Source organism: Eucalyptus grandis, chromosome 5 (assembly GCF_016545825.1).
Source record: "Eucalyptus grandis isolate ANBG69807.140 chromosome 5, ASM1654582v1, whole genome shotgun sequence".
NCBI lineage: Eukaryota > Viridiplantae > Streptophyta > Magnoliopsida > Myrtales > Myrtaceae > Eucalyptus > Eucalyptus grandis.
In genome coordinates this window covers 28204872-28221198 of record NC_052616.1, presented here as the reverse complement: position 1 = coordinate 28221198, position 16327 = coordinate 28204872, and the positions used below count along the sequence as shown (strand labels likewise).

General features: G+C 35.1%; 1 protein-coding gene and 1 pseudogene across 1 annotated transcript; both read left to right on the top strand.

The window, feature by feature from the left end:
- Positions 1-7229: 7229 nt before the first annotated feature.
- LOC104441574 (codeine O-demethylase) lies at positions 7230-12001 on the top strand. The gene is made up of 4 exons (XM_010054721.3): positions 7230-7481; positions 8932-9173; positions 10134-10458; positions 11536-12001. Exons 1-4 carry the CDS (start codon positions 7296-7298, stop codon positions 11809-11811), a joined length of 1029 nt encoding a protein of 342 aa, XP_010053023.3. The 5' UTR covers positions 7230-7295; the 3' UTR covers positions 11812-12001.
- An 876-nt stretch (positions 12002-12877) lies between these two features.
- Positions 12878-13745, top strand: LOC104443076 (annotated as a pseudogene).
- The last annotated feature ends 2582 nt before the right edge of the window (positions 13746-16327 follow it).

The window sequence follows — 16327 nt, the reverse complement described above, 5'->3', positions numbered from 1 at the left end:
ATGGAAGAGGGTTGATCATGAAGAAGTGTTCTTGAAGCGCCGACATCTTGTTGTTGAGTGCTTGGGAGAGATTTTCTTTGTCGTTCTTGTCCGTGAATTACATCCAAGAAAGATTAGTGTTTGTAGCCGGTTTAAATCTTGTAGTAAGATTTGCATGTAATTCCTTCGTGAAATTGAAAGATTATTTCTTGAGGAATTTCGAGGCTAAACACTATATGCATTGTTGGATGTAATTGGGGCTTAGGAAACACTAAGAGTGTTTGAGTGACTTAAGTGTGTAATCTCTTTGTATCGCTTGATCTATAGTGAAATTCGATGCTGCTCTCCCTGTGAACGTAGGTCTTTACGATCGAACCACGTAAATCTGATGTTCAATTTATTTTCTTCTTCTATCTATATTATTGTTCGATCCCTTGCCTTTTCGTAACATTATAGGTGAATGATATTATCCCATCAGGAAAGAAAATTTCCGCACGAAATCTCTAATGACCATGCAATCTCTCTTGTTTTGAGACAAAAAAATATAGCGTTCAATATATCTCCCAATTGCAATATTCTCTTTGATTATTTTGATATTTGCTCCGAAATCTTTCAATTTGCTGCGAAATATATCACTCAATGTATATATCACATAAATATATAAAATATTTACCAAATATTGGTAGAATATTACAAATCTTTTCCGAAAATTTCAAATCGTCATTCCTCATAAGTCAATTGTTGATCATCGAGAACAACGGGCATGGGCCAATTCTCTCTCGGCTGGGCTTAATCCAACTCGTCTAATTAAATTTTAGAACCATAAAGTCAAACCCATCCGTCACCGGTCCAATGAAAAATGCAATAATAATAAATAAATGCATATAAAATTATACGCTATGCAATTAATTTTTTATTTTTTTTAGGGCTTAAGAATTAATCCATAATTTTCTATGCATTGAATAAATGACTGGATCACCAAAATTTAGGTGTCAACAAACACATTTGAAAGCAACTTTAACTTAAATACCAATTGAAAAAACAACACTTGCCATTTTAATATATATATATATATATATATATATATATATCTCAAACTATTTGTCAGCAAAACTTAGCCACTAGCAAGCCAAATCTAGCCTCGCTGGCAACCTAAACCCTAGGACATTTCCAGAAATATGAAAATTGAGCAAAAGTAAAGTTGGAAGAAAAAATCGTATTTGCACTGAAATGATCAAAGCACCATCGAGCTTCTTTGGGCTAAGTCGAAATGCAATTGCATCTTCTTAAAACTCTTCAAAAAAGTTGCCAAATGATTTTTGCATTTGTCCAAGAACCTTTGGAGCCCAAAGCTCCTTGGCAAAATAGTTTCCAAACGGACCCAAACAACCTAATAATGAAAACAAATGTTTGAGGAATAAACATGGGAAGTGTCATCTACATTATTATTGGTTTATGTCACAGTTTATCTTTTGTTGGAAGATGGCTATGAAAGTAGGCAAGTCCAAACATATTGAAAAGAAAAGGGTTAATGCCATGAAAAATTGCAAATTGATATATATCTTTGTGTGTGTGTGTGTGTGTGTGTGTGTGAGAGAGAGAGAGAGAGAGAGAGAGAGAGAGAAATTTGCCCTACATTAATTCTTTTGACTATCAAAAATCCCAAACTAGTATATTTATGATAAATTTATCTAAACGAATATTTTGACGACAAAAAACTATAAACTAGAATATTTATGACACATTTATCCATTGTTGGTTTTCATAAATTAGAGTAATATCTCAAAAAATCACAAATGAATACACTTACAACAGATGGATGGTAAAATACCAAATTGATATACCAATTAACTACCAAGTGTCATCAAATTCAGTAATTTGATAATAAAATTTAACGAAAATTAACATAAGTTAAATTTATTACAAGTATACTACTTTGAGATTTTTTTATGTCAAAAAATTAGTTTGAAATAAATTTATTTTAGATATACTAATTTAGGATTTTTGTGATATTAACTCAAAAGAAAATGAACTCACCAGTAGATAGCTGTGTTGGTTAAAAGCCTTTCCTTCATCGCCGAGGTCGAGAGTTCAAAACCCGCAGTTGCTAGTGTTGTAAATGAGGGGCCATGGTGGTGGGGTCTTATGCTAGTCTCCCCTGAGTATAGGCGTTGTAAGTCTCTCCATCGCGGAGGAGAAGGACTGTGAGACCCTGAATAGCGTAAACGAAAGGGAGCCCCGATGGATTCTCAGTTACCAAAAAAAAAAAATGACAAATAAATTGAATATATGATTAAATCAATGTAACTTACTTTCAGAGAGAGTAAAAAAATATTTTATACCATACTATAAGTATACCATGATCAAGCAGTTTAACTATTTTAATTGACTAATGAAAATTATTTCCATCACTTAAATAGATGCTTGGCCTAATTTCACCTACGTACTTTCAAATTTTATTTTTTTTGCAATATTTTTATCATTACAAATCGTTGCACCGTTGAATTATATTGTTAGTTCGTTTTTTTTTTCTTTTTCTGTCGGAAATATATTGTTAGTTCACAAACCTAAAAAGGGTAGTCACTCACATTGCCTGTACTTTAAACAAACTCATCATCATTTGTCGTTACTCCAGAAAGTTTTATGGAGAACCAAAAAGTGATATCCTATACTTCGATGATTTGATTTATATGACAAATGAGAGGTTCATGAACCTATCCGGAATGAAAAGTTACATAGTCCACTGCAACATAGATCAAGATCGCGAACTATATTAATGGGAAAATTGTTCAATGCAACCTATTTCAACCAAAAGAAAAAACTTAAATTTATTATATGGCAATCAATTTAGTTATTAACTTTTCAATTTAACAAATTTAGTTTTAAACCCTCTAGCAATTTGTCAATGTAATATTTCCAATCAATTTTGATTGGAATTCATGGTCAGGCTATCGCACGCATGTTTTGCAATATTTCTTAACTTTTCCATTTTTTATTTATTTATTATTTCCCTCTACTAGTCCACAATCTCGGCAATGCCTAGTGGCAATTGTCAACCACTACAAGGGTTTGCACGCCCTCATCTAGAGCAGGCAAGGGAGTTTCGTCTCTTACTTGTGGCCGGCAGAGTCACCAACCATTGCTGAGTTCATTGACCGCCTAAGGGAAATAAGGAAAAAGAAAGGAAAGAAAAGAAAAGTATTTAAAATTTACAAAAATTGTTCACGTTAGCATCGGCACGCTAATCGTGTCGCATGGGATGGCTAGTGTCAATGTCAGCAATTTTTGAAAAACAAAATGGTTAGTTTAACCAAAAAGATTATATTGGCAAATCATGAGAATATTTAGAACTAAATTAATCAAATAAAATAATTAAGGACTGAATTGCCTATCATGCAAGAAAGTGACTTCCTATACTTCAATGATTTAATTTATATGGCAAATGAGAGGTTCATGAACCCATCCATAATGAGAAGTTACATAGTCTACGGATGAAATAGACCAAGATCAAGAGGGTCCCAAATGAGAATCCCATGATTAAAGGTACATATGACGTTGTCTAATGATCAGATAGTAGAATTCTTTTTTTCCTTTTGGAAAGATTCTTCTCTCATCATAAGAAGGTACATGAATTTCCAATGGAAATGAGACACGGTTAAAATTTTCTTTTTCTGTAGGTAAATCTTTCAACTTCTAGCGGAATTTTATTTTTTATGGTTGATCTATACGTAGATTGATACTTGTTATTGGTAGCAGATCATTTTCATTAGAGATTAATTCTGGCATGCACCACGTGCTTGCGTGATAAAAATGAAATCAAAAGCAAATGGTATAAAAGGTGATGCCATGTAAAAGGGCATAATCTATGAATAAAATGAAAAAAAGGTGGTTATTCAAAGAAGTGGATGAAAGTATGAAGTTTTTAGAAGTATCTGTATTTATTTTATTATTTAATGCTAATAATGGTAATTTGAAGCATTTCTAAAAGTGAGTCAAAATTCACTTTTTGGCTTGGATGTAATTAGTCACCAATCAGGAGTTTGGTGGAGTGGCCTAAGACATGTGTTGCAAACTGAAGGTCAGAGATTCAATTCTTCAATCTATTTTTTTATCTCAAGTAATCTTGATTAGTCACCCTAGGTCGGACCTGGGCTACGGTTTAATGTTAATTTTGTGCTTTCCCACTTGAACCTACTGGTGTTATGATAACAGGCTTACTTAATGGAAAATAGGCGTTTTATTGGTGCTTTAAATATAATAATTTCATAGTGGATGAGATAGGCTCCACTTATGTTCAAACCCTTTCTTTCTAATATATATATAGAATAAATTTTATCCTCCATGTTTAACAAATATTTTTTTCTGCTATGGCCCCGGAAAAGCTAGCCCACATGTTGGGTGACTTTATTCACTCATTAAGGTTCCAAAATTTCTAATTTGACAACCACTCACCGCGGTGACTCAGCTGAGTAGGCGCTAGACTTCCATCGAGGAGGTTTAGTGTTTGAAGCTCCTGTAACGCTTGCAGGAGGGTTAACTTTGAGACTCTTGGCGACTTACGCGGTGACACGTGTGTGGTAGCTAGCACGTGTTGTCCCTAGTGGTTTACCTTTGGTTGCCCACCGTGCGAGGTTCCCTGGGTCACAAAAAAAAAAAAAATTCTAATTTGACCGCATTAAAAGGTACAAAAGTTGCACAAATTGGGTCATTGACTATCCAACTTCAATCACTTTTTTTATTGTTTTCTTCCACATTAAATGCTGTCACAATGACCTGCTATGACCTATAAGTATCTTTAGCCTCAGCGGGTTCTCATTTTCCTTTTCATTTGCACGAAATTTTCCGAATATTCTTAAAAAAAAAAAAAATCCAGCAAAGTTAGGCCCACGTGAAACTCTAGTAGTCATCAACCAATTTCACTAACATTAATCATTACAAATTGGTCTCGTCAATCAATTTCTTCTGACATCAATCATTACAAAGTAGAGTGCGATTGGATGCACCCAAAATTAGATGAATTACTCCCAAAAAGGTCATTTCCATTGGGGTTTGATCAACTTCGGATAAGGATGAGCATCTGCTTTAGCCCTCCAGTCTCAAGCCATTGGATGGGTCTCAAAATGTATGACTGATTAGATACATAAGTATATAAAAGTACTTTTTGAAGGATTGATCAATTTGGGATTACTACAGGTAGTAACCTTGGGAGCTACCAAGCCACCATTGGTGGAGCTGAGTCCATGGAAATTAATAGAGAGAGAAGAACATCATTAGAGATATGCAATCATTGCATGATCTGCTAATCGAACCCAAGTGACACGTTGTTACCATCCGTTCAATCAAACAATAAAAGCATCGAAGGAAACAAAACCATATAGAATTATGGGCGGTTTTGTTAATTATAGTTTTCATTGTTGATAAAACAGAAAGATATATACAAAACTAACAATAACAAACAAGCGACAATTACTTTATAATCAAGATTCGAAACGATTCTATCGATACATATTTAACTATCGACTGGTTTAAATCAACTAGAGACCATGCTGCTTGTTGAAAATCAAAAGGAAACTTTAACTCACCCCCGACCCCCCAAAAAAAAAAAGAAAAAAAAAAAGAGTCAAGTACATAGTCTTCGAAGATACTCATTTTTTATTTCAAAGGTCTCACTTGTTCTTTTTAAACGAGGGATTTTGACTATGGTAGAGGTGGAGAGACAACGTGCCGACCAATTTCTCTCTCACAAGGGAGATGAAAAGCACTGTGCTTATATGAAAATATATTGGACAATGACTAGTTAGCTTAGGTTAATATCATGAAAAATCTCAATAAATTTATTTAAAATTAATTTTTTTATCATAAAAAATCCTAAACAGATATATCAAAAACCAAAACTAATATATTTATGATAAAATGTCCATCTGTTAGTTTATATTAAATTGTATTAAAATCATGAAAAATCATAAATTAGTATACCAATGATAAACGAAAGGTAAAACTTCAAATTGATATACTCATTAACTATCACATGTCATCCAATTCAATAATTTGACGGTAAAATTTAACGGAAACTAACGGAGGATAAATTTGTCATAAGTGTACCGATTTGGGGTTTTATGTGGTATTAACCCTTTATATCTTGTTGCGATTTTAAATCCTTGTAGAAGACTAGTATGTGTTATTCTAGAACATCTATCTCCTGTATTTATTGAAAGTCGGATAAACATCACATAAGCACCATCTTCTCCATGAGACTCTTCCCTTCTTTGTCAATTTCTAGTAGAACAATATTTAACACTGCTACGTAGACTCTTCGTGGGCATTTGTGCTTTTTTATACACAATGATCCTGGATAGAAAAATCCTAAAAGAAAGCACAAATAATTGAAATGACTGAAACCCTAATCCTGATCTCCAAAATGGAGGGTCTGTATAGAGCCAGTGGACAGTAGCAAGGACTTAGGTGGAGGCGAGCCCCTCTTCGAACGCGCAGATCTGGCTCTGCCGTCCTCAACGACTTAGATCTGGCTCGGCTGAAGATGGTACACATAGATCTAACTCTAGAGACCCAGATCTGGCTCGGTTGAAGTTGAGAGAGAGAGAGAGAGAGAGAGAGAGAGAGAGAGAGAGAGATGTGAAGCTTTGATTATCAAGTTCTAAATCTGAATGGAACCTTTTCTAGAAGCCACTCTCCTTGAATCTTTCAAGAACTTACTACCTAGCAACTAGTTCCTGGATCAAGCAAGACCTTTTTGGGTGAACCGATACGAGCTATCACAATGACCGTTACATCCTTTGAAATTCCATAAAGATTCAAGATCAACCTTTGAAAGCCTATTCTTGTCGTAGATAACATCGGTCAAAAGTTCTAACTCCAGCATCATTGAACCATTGCTCCACGTCTTCCAACCATTTTAAATGACCTTTGCTTAATGCTGATAGGGTTTTATAAAATGAAACGAAATAATTTGAAGTTTGCTCAAGTATGGATATGACCGTAAAAAAATAGAACGTGCGTATGATACGAAATCAATCAGAAACAAGACAAAAAGGGTATTTTTCTTTTCCTTTACTAAAACCGATTTAAAAAGCAGTATAATTGTAACAAGCTGCTATTGATAGTTGAATATGACCCGTTTATACAAATGTCCAATTGCAATTTACCAATTTTTTACTCTCTCTCTCTCTCTCTCTCTCTCCATAAATAGCGCCATGCAGGAGCAAGTCTAGCATCGAATAAAGGCAATGGAATCACAAGTACCACCTCTCCATAGTGGTTCTTCCGTGGTGAGCGTTCAAGAGCTCTTCAAAGAAACCATGGAGACAGTTCCAGAGAGGTATGTTAGACGCGACCAAGAACCGCAGTTCCTCTCTGGTAATGGAAGCTATGAAACACCAACCGTTCCAATCATTGACTTGGGGAAATTGTCCTCGGCCCAAACCGTGGGTGATCAAGAATTGCAGAAATTGCATGTGGCTTGCAAAGACATGGGTCTCTTTCAGGTTCTCTCAGGCTCCCTCTTCTCTATCTGTCAAGCCCACCCAGGCTTGAAGCTTCGTCTTCCTAGTCCTCCTCTTCTTAAATTTTGTTTAAATAATTTGATTGAAAATCGGGCTGACCAGAAACAGAAACTCCGCCCTGCGATGCGGACCCTCCGACACCGTCGGTTGGTCAGCCCACATACTCCACGACGTTCTAAGGGCTTAGCATGCATGGGATAATATGCATTCAACACATTGCGCAATTTTTCTTTTGGTTCGCATGAACTTTTTCTATCTTGGTTATTGAGTACGTATGTCGTGCAATATCGTTCTGTGCTTTTTTTTTTTTTTTTTAATGAGCATGTGATTAGTGCTACCGGACTGAAACATTAACGCAATTAAATAAGAGTTTATCATGATAGGAGATTTCATAAATTGCCTTAGTCAAGCAATTTATGGTTCGTTTCTTTTCTTTTGCTAGAAAGAAACAAAAAGGGATGGAGAAAAAAACGTATCTTATATATTACTAAACTACCACTTACATAACTCTGTTTTTGCAAATATCATCAACCTGTTTCTAAGCAAAACCCACTTTTAAAACGACTTATTTGTCTATCCCTGTGAACTTATTTTACCATCCTGCTTAGAGTTTGGGTATTTTAATTTTTAATTGGTTTGATTGTTTTTTTTTTTTTTTTTTTTTTTTTTTTTTTTTTTGGGTAAAGTGGTTTGATTGTTTTTGGTGAATGTAAGAATTTCGAATTTGTATACATGCTTTTCTTGGAGATATTTCTGTAAAATATGGACATATGGATAATTGAAGGGATGGTGCAAAGTGGTCTCTAAAGGTAAAACTAGGTTATGTATTTGGTATTTTCAAAAATAGAAATATGCAAGAAGTAATTGGATGCTCGCTACTATGGATCCTTAAAAAGGAACCGAGCATGATTTCCTGTCGTTCCATACCCTTTCTTTTTTCATGGTTAAAAAATTCGCATCTCTCTCCATTTTTCCTGGACACTATCCTAACAAAATTATGGTACGCAAAATTTTTATATTCTCCTTTCCTATATATATGATAGGACGCCTCGGAATGCCATTTTCGTCTTCAAACCACTGGAGTAACCAATCATATGGATGACGTAATACTAAAAGTCTACCCACGTGTTGCGCGAGGTTTGAAATTTATTATAGGAAAGATGAGAATAAAAATCAACAATTAAAAAATAAAAAATAAAAAACCACAAAGGCACTCATGTGCGCATGGATCTTTGCAATTAAATGTCTCTATAAGGAGTTTGGTGCACGTTCGCTTTCTGTTAAAACTGATTCGTTTTGTTAAGAAATCAAATACATCGTGACAAAGGGAAAAATTGAGGAACTGATAATCAACACTATATTGGAAATACTAAAAATATTTGAGACTATATTTACCAATTTAAAATGATAAAATGGCAATTTGTGTATGCAGCTGGTTAACCACGGAATAGGCCCTTCTCTGCTGGAGGATCTAAAGCATGAAGTCGAAGAATTTTTCAAGCTTCCCTTGTCGGAGAAAATGAAGTTCGGGATAAGGTCGGGAGAGATCGAAGGTTATGGGAATATCATGCAATCCGAAGAGAAGCTGGATTGGGGCGACAGGTTCTTCATGATACTCAACCCCGTTGCCAAAAGGAGACCTGATCTCTTTTCAGAGCTTCCTTTGTCGCTCAGGTTATTTCTCCGTCTTGATACATACGCAAATACACATGTTATGTGCATCATCAAGATAATAGCCTGGCTATATATTTATGTTAGTGAGCTCTAGGGGAGCAGGTATTGCACAAAGACCAAGACTCCGTTTGTTTAGCGGAAAATTAAAAAATATTTTTCAAAAAATAATCGTTTGTATTATTTGAAATAATTAGTTAACGAAAAATAATTTCATTATTGATAATAATTTATGACTAAATAATTTCTTGGACAATGAAAATATTATTTGTTCATTCATGTTTTATACAATATAAGTGATCATTTTTAAGAAAAAATATTTCCAAATAATTCATTTTTCATGAAATAAATAGAGTCTAATGATGCATTTGTTTTGTGTAAAGCTTCTTAACGAAAGAAAATATTTTCAGTGAAAATTATTTATAAGGAAAATAATTGGTTTTTTGTTGTTTGGTAGTGTACTTGAAAGTGAGAAGAAAAAAGTTTTCAAATGTTGAAATGTTACTTTCAAAAATTATTCTCTTTGATATTATTATTATTATTATTATTATTATTATTATTATTATTATTATTATTATTATTATTATTATTATTATTATTATTTTCCTAATATAAGATACTAAAATGTCCTCAGCATTCTTGTCTTAGATAGTAGTAATATATGAAGTACAAACTTCAATGTTTTTTCTATTTGTTATCAAAGTAAAGTAACCAAACATAAAGATGCCAAAATATTAGAAAACGCAAATAAATAACAAATTTAATCTCTAGGCATTCATAAAATTTCACGTGAGAATAACTCCCCATGTATGGGCATGCATGCGGAAAAGGTGGGCCTCACATAGGAGTCATTTGATCTAATGGTACATGCGAGTTGGCTCACATGTCGTATTATCACATAAAAGAATATTCCATAATTTTTTTAATATAACGAAATGCTTAATACCTTCATTTCACATGCAGAAACACCATAGACTCATACATTAAGGAAACGCAAAAGCTGGGTATGCAGCTACTTGGTTTGATTTCAAAATGCTTAGACATCGAGATAAACAAGATGAAAGAGTTATTTGAAGATGGCTTTCAAACTATGCGGATGACGTACTATCCTCCGTGCCCACAGCCAGAGCTTGTTATTGGGATGAGACCGCACTCGGATGCTTCCGGCATCACCATCCTCCACCAAATCAACGGTGTCCACGGCTTCCAAATTAAAAAGGATGGAGTTTGGGCACCTGTTCACTTTCTACCAAATGCATTTGTGGTGAATGTGGGAGATGTCATGGAGGTACCATTTCCTTGCTTTGGCAAACATTCTCCTTCAATTTTGAAATTTTAAACTTGTTCATCTTTTTCCGCTTTCTAAAGCATGCCATGTTTTTTCTTTCTTTATCATTATGCCAGAATCTATTATCTGGGCTCATTTTACTATACCTCCCTTAGAGAACTTATTCGACCCACTTTCGGTCACTTGAAAAAACATAAATTTTCATGTCACATCACCACATAATGAGTCTATAGAATATTTTTGCCCCTTTAGCTACAAGCATGTTAACTAACTCAAACAACTTAGTGCATCATTATTAAATGAGTTTCATTTGGAGGTAACGTGATGATAACTATAATCCTTACCTTCTGGTAGTTTCAAATAATTCAGATTTCGATGACAACAACATTGGTCATCTATCAGTTTAGGTTTTAGGGTTTGTCTGTTCAAGTTTTTGTGAAAGTGAAAGGAAGTTTCTTGATTTCTTGCTAAAATTAAAGTATAATGTAATTTGAAAATTTTAAAAAATTTGTGTGAATTTATGTGTAAATGCTTGTATATTGTAATAATGTCAAGTATTTTGGATTTCAAAAAGGTCAAACTGTGTGAAGCACGATAATTAAAATAGACCCAAAAAAAGAGTAAAAGTCAACTTAAACAGATTCTAGGATCTCACAACTTCTCTAAGGTATTGGTGTAGGACAACTTGAGTTCAAAACTCTCAAGACCCCAATTTCATCTCTATTCCTTTGAATCAAACATTAGGCTTGAATTTGTTTGGTGGACCGTTCACCGTATCCATTGAAAATACAAAGGCAATTCGTCACACGAAAGGTATTTCGTATAAATTTCAACAACCATGAACATATCATACGAGTAATTCGGTGAATCTAAGGTATTTATTACTAGGACTATTCAAATTAATCCAACAGCACAAAGGACCAAATCGGCGTGGTCATCTCAGACAAGTTTTTTCGGGTTAAGATTCAGTCGAGCTAGGCTACCAGGCGCATTTTCCCTTTTTCTTTGAAAATTTCCTTGAAGCCCAGCCTGTTTGCACGTGTATCTAATATGATTTCCCTTTGCTTATAATGGCAGATTCTTAGCAATGGTCTTTACAGCAGCATTGAGCACAGAGCCACGGTGAATTCGACAAGGGAAAGGATCTCAATTGCTATGTTCTTCAGCCCTAAGCTGGACTCAGAAATTGGCCCAATCCAATCTCTGGAGAATAAGAAGAGTCCAGCGCTATTTAGAAGGATAAAGATGGAGAAATATGTTGAAGATTACCTTTCCCAGAAGCTTAATGGAAAGTCCTGTTTAGAGAGGACGAAGCTTCAGTCGAAGAAGGCTGTTGCATTTCAAGGGGAGTGAACAAGAAGGATTTACGAAGATCCTTGCTTGCCAAGCTTAGTTGACCAGCAAAATATATTTAAGCATCCAATAAGAGTTTGTCGCATAATGTTGTACCTCTATTTTGTTAATCAATTTCTATGTCACTTAGAGTATTGAGTGTTATAGCATCGGTAGTCGAAAAAGCATAATGTCTTGTAAAATAGGTATTTCGCTACACTAGTATCTTTATGTTTAAACGATATTGTATATTTCAGTTTGGGCACTACTTCATATAAATAATAGTCCGAGTGTGTTAATATTTCGAAATGAGAATTTGATTTTAAACTGCAAATCATTTGGGAATTTTTTTCACTTTGCGACTTCCAACAATTAAAAGGTATTGTGTATCGAGTTCAACTTTAAGGAATAATATACCTGAAAGCATCTCTTTTCTATTTTTAATAATAACTTTTCATGCATCAAGATTTAATATATAATAGGATACTCTAATTCCTATGATTCTGTATTTATACTCCTCTATAGAAGAAATTCAAGAGAAACGATTGGAGAATTTAATCTCTTGATCAAATAAAAAAGACTACTCATAACTTCGCAAAAACAAGTTTACTCACAAGAATTTACCATGAAAGAGTGATATAACTGAGATCACTGGATAAGTACTTCTTTATAGAAAAATTTGGTGACTAAGGAGAGTCTAGTGTTGTTTTGAAGGACAAAGATGGAAACATATTTATGTTGCAATCCCTTGAAATGAATCTCGGGGTTGTTTAACTAGGCAGGCACGTGTAAACCTCTAGCAAGGTGGCACCTACACTTTGCATAACTCTCTCAAACCTTACCAGCCATAATTTAGATTCTCGCTTACTTGAGTAATACTAGAGTTGCCACTAACTTATTCTAGGCTAGTTAAGAGTCAAGTTAGGTGCAGGAGGCCACCTTAATTCTGCTAACTAGAGATTTGGGATTTTGAGGACTTGATTACACTAATTTTACATAACACCCAATACTAGTATCTTTTATCTTTTAGTAAAACATTATTTCATGCAAACGTTTCCCATGTATATTCCTAAGCATTATAATCTATATGGTCTTGGTTAAATGCGCAATCCATAAATCACTCAATAATGATATGACCCTATTCATTAGGGTGATGATCCAAGTGGCGAGTGCTGGCGGAGGCAAAGCCGAAGCGAACTGTGAGCACATCGTAGAACGCCCTCTTCTTAGGGACCGCCAACCGACTCCTCAGGGTGATGCGGAAGAGCTTCCCCGAATTGGGCCTCGCGAGGAGTGATTGCATTGAAATGACCCGGATCCAATCGGTCCTGTACATGGCCGGGTACCCTAGCGGGACCCCGTGTGAGGTCCTCCTCGAGGGGAAGTCCAGATTCAAGAACTTCTTGAAGGGTAAGTCAGACTTCGTCCGGGAGGAGATCCCGGAGACTGCCCTGGAGCGGCTGTGGAAGAGACTGGTGGAGGAGGACAGCCCGCTGGTGAAATGGACACCCTTTGGTGGGATGATGAGCAAGATCCCGGAGTCCTCGTTTCCGCACCGCAAGGGCACGATCTTCATGATATAGTATCTGAGCCTCTGGGATAATGCTAGCGAGGATGCCACCAAGCACACGGATTGGATCGGGAGGCTCTACAACTACATGGCCCCTTATGTGTCCAAGTTTCCTAGAGAGGCCTATGTGAACTACAGGGACCTTGACTTGGGCATGAACAAAAATGGGGCAAGCTTCGTCCCGGCCGGTGTCTGGGGTCCCAAGTACTTCAGGGGCAACTTCGCTAGGTTGGTCCAAGTGAAGACCATGGTCGACCCGAACAACTTCTTCAGGCAAGGACAGAGCATCCCACCATTGCCACTTTCTCCAATGGGGAAGGGAATAAAGACTGAGGAGAGAGAAAATAGGTATAATGGGTTTGATTGGTCTTTTGTGACATTTTGATAGTGGGATTTTCTAAGGTGCCTATAAATCCCACTACCTTAAAATGGGTAGTAAAGGGCGTAAAAGTTTAGTGGGTTGGCTTGTCATGGAGTGGTGCTTGGACAAATAATTTCTTCCCAGAAATATGTAAACGTCGTCTTGGATAGGTAGAAACCCGTATTCTACTGCAATGGCGATGGGATTAGAATCCTTTTTAGAGGCAAATCACAATTCACATCCTCTGGCAGAGGCCTAATTATATTTTGTATTCCAAATTTTGGAAAATGAGATTCCCATACGCCATGGCTTAATTCATGCACAATAACATGATCCATTTTGCACCGTGACATAAATATCCAAACGTAAATGGTCAAATGGTCCAATTCACTCACTCATTCCCCCTCAATGGGGAGCTTGAAATCGTAAGAAGGAAGTAAAATTATATTTATGATCAAAAGCTATAATAGTCATTTCACCGGAAACACAATATAGTCAATACTAATCTACAAACCTAAACTAAACGCTTTCAAATATCACGACGGGTTAGTGAACTTTTTAAGGCCTTTTTTTGGTAGGTTAGGTCCCTAGGAACCCCAATTAATTAGTGTTGTTTTATGGCTAAATTTCTAGTTATATCAAAGTTTGGATATTATCCCGAAGATATCTAAAGCACATGTTTGGACGAGAAGTGGGCGCCCGGGACAATGTCCTGGGAGCCCGACTTGACGAGCCTAGTAACATTTACCTCCTAGGCATGGATCAGTTGATTGACCAGCCCCACTCGGCTTGCGAACTTGCCTGGAAACGAGAGTTTCCAGTTTTTAGGTACTTTTTTGCATAGAACACACAACCAAGTGAGGTTTTCTCTTAAGATTTTCTAGTGAAATTTGGTGAGAGAAACACGAAAGCTCACGAGAATTTGTGTATGTATCTAGTGTTAGGGAACGTATCACTGATTGAGCAACTAATTGTAAAGTCAAACACCAAATAGAGTCAAATCCTAAGTTTGGGCAATCTACAGGATCAAGATATAATCATAAAGTCAAATACCAAATAGAGTCGCCACCAATCAAATTTTAATTTAATGATTTTATAAATGAAAAGTTGCCAAACAAAATATAAATTGCTAACTACATAAAAGGTATTCTTTCATATGGAATAGGTTACTAAACATATTGGAGGTTACTTATTGGTATATGATATTACTAATTACATATGAATGCTACAAGTAAATGAAAAGTTACTTACTAACCTCATTATGTATTTTACTTTTCGATGTTGACATTTACTAGGCATATTGAAAATTACTCTGGTCGAAGATAATATAATCAATCACATGATGATATTACCGGTAAACAAAAAGTCACTAACCACATAAATTGGTTGCTTTCTTATATTAAAAGTTATTTCACATATCGAAAGTTACTTCAATATACAAGAAAGTTGCTAGGATGGATTGACGTACCTTTTCTCTGTTATGTGAGCTAGGACGCACAATAAGTGACTTGTGTCTATCTTTTGTGTAATTGCAATTTTTTGTTATGGTTTTTAAGCTTGGTTAATGGGGATTATAAGTATTATGTCTCGTGTGGTCCCTTCGTTGGTTTATGAAATTGGACAACATTAGACAATTTTTTTTTTTTTTGAAATTGTGAATTATGTATATGTGAATTTTGGTATTAATGTTGGTATATTAAACATTGTTATTGTGTACAAGGTGGTTTTCTGGAAGTTTTTGTCTCAAGAAAGAGGCACAATGTTAAGTGCATATGCAAACTGTCTCTCAGCAACTGCTATTGATGGACTTACGCTATAGTTTAGTTGCTTTAAAATTGGTTTTGATTTCTGACAGAATGAGAGGATGAAGGGGCTAAAGAAACATTTTTATCGCATGCTCACAACTTCTGTTAAAGACCCAGATTGTCATTATTATGGTCTTTAACTATCTTGTGTGCTTTTAATATGGCCTAACAAGTGCCATGGCTCCGAGCAGTTCAATTTCTACCATTTTTTTTTCCTTTTTTGTGGGGCTGTGGTTACATAATTTGGTTCAACTTGCTCAATTTGTTGATGTTAGGAACGAAGTTTAAAGAAAAAGGAACATTTATTTTCCTAATCTTTAATTGAAAACCTTTCTTACTTCTTGGCCAATACAGTTTTTCCAAAATTTAATATGCAAATTTTCTAAAGTAGTCAGATTTTAGACTTTTTTTTTCCATTTTGTTTATTGGATCTGGAGTTAATGATGATAAGAACAGTACTTTTTCATGGGCATAGGATCTTTGCTATTTATACACATACGTGGTTTCTATCAGTTAATAGGCATAATAAGATATAAAAATATTCGGCTTTATTATTATGATTCATCAAGTAATAGATATATCAAAATCTATGAATTTTTTATGCCGATCCTATCAAGTCACATCTTAGTTAGAAATCTTGTATTTAGGACATATGGCTTGTAATTTTCACATCGATATATAATTTCTTGATTACGAATATAAGTTACTCTTTTTCAGTTATTAGTAAGTTTTTCAAAGGGTTAGTGTATATTTTCATATTTGAAGGAATTTATAGTAACTAATAAAGTTCTTGAGAATTTT

Bases quoted from the DNA above. Each gene is read 5' to 3' on its own strand.
- LOC104441574 (XM_010054721.3), top strand. From the start codon at position 7,296: ATGGAGACAGTTCCAGAGAGGTATGTTAGACGCGACCAAGAACCGCAG. The intron at 7,482-8,931 runs GTTCTCTCAGGC...TTGTGTATGCAG, and splicing joins AAGACATGGGTCTCTTTCAG to CTGGTTAACCACGGAATAGG. The intron at 10,459-11,535 runs GTACCATTTCCT...TTATAATGGCAG, and splicing joins ATGTGGGAGATGTCATGGAG to ATTCTTAGCAATGGTCTTTA.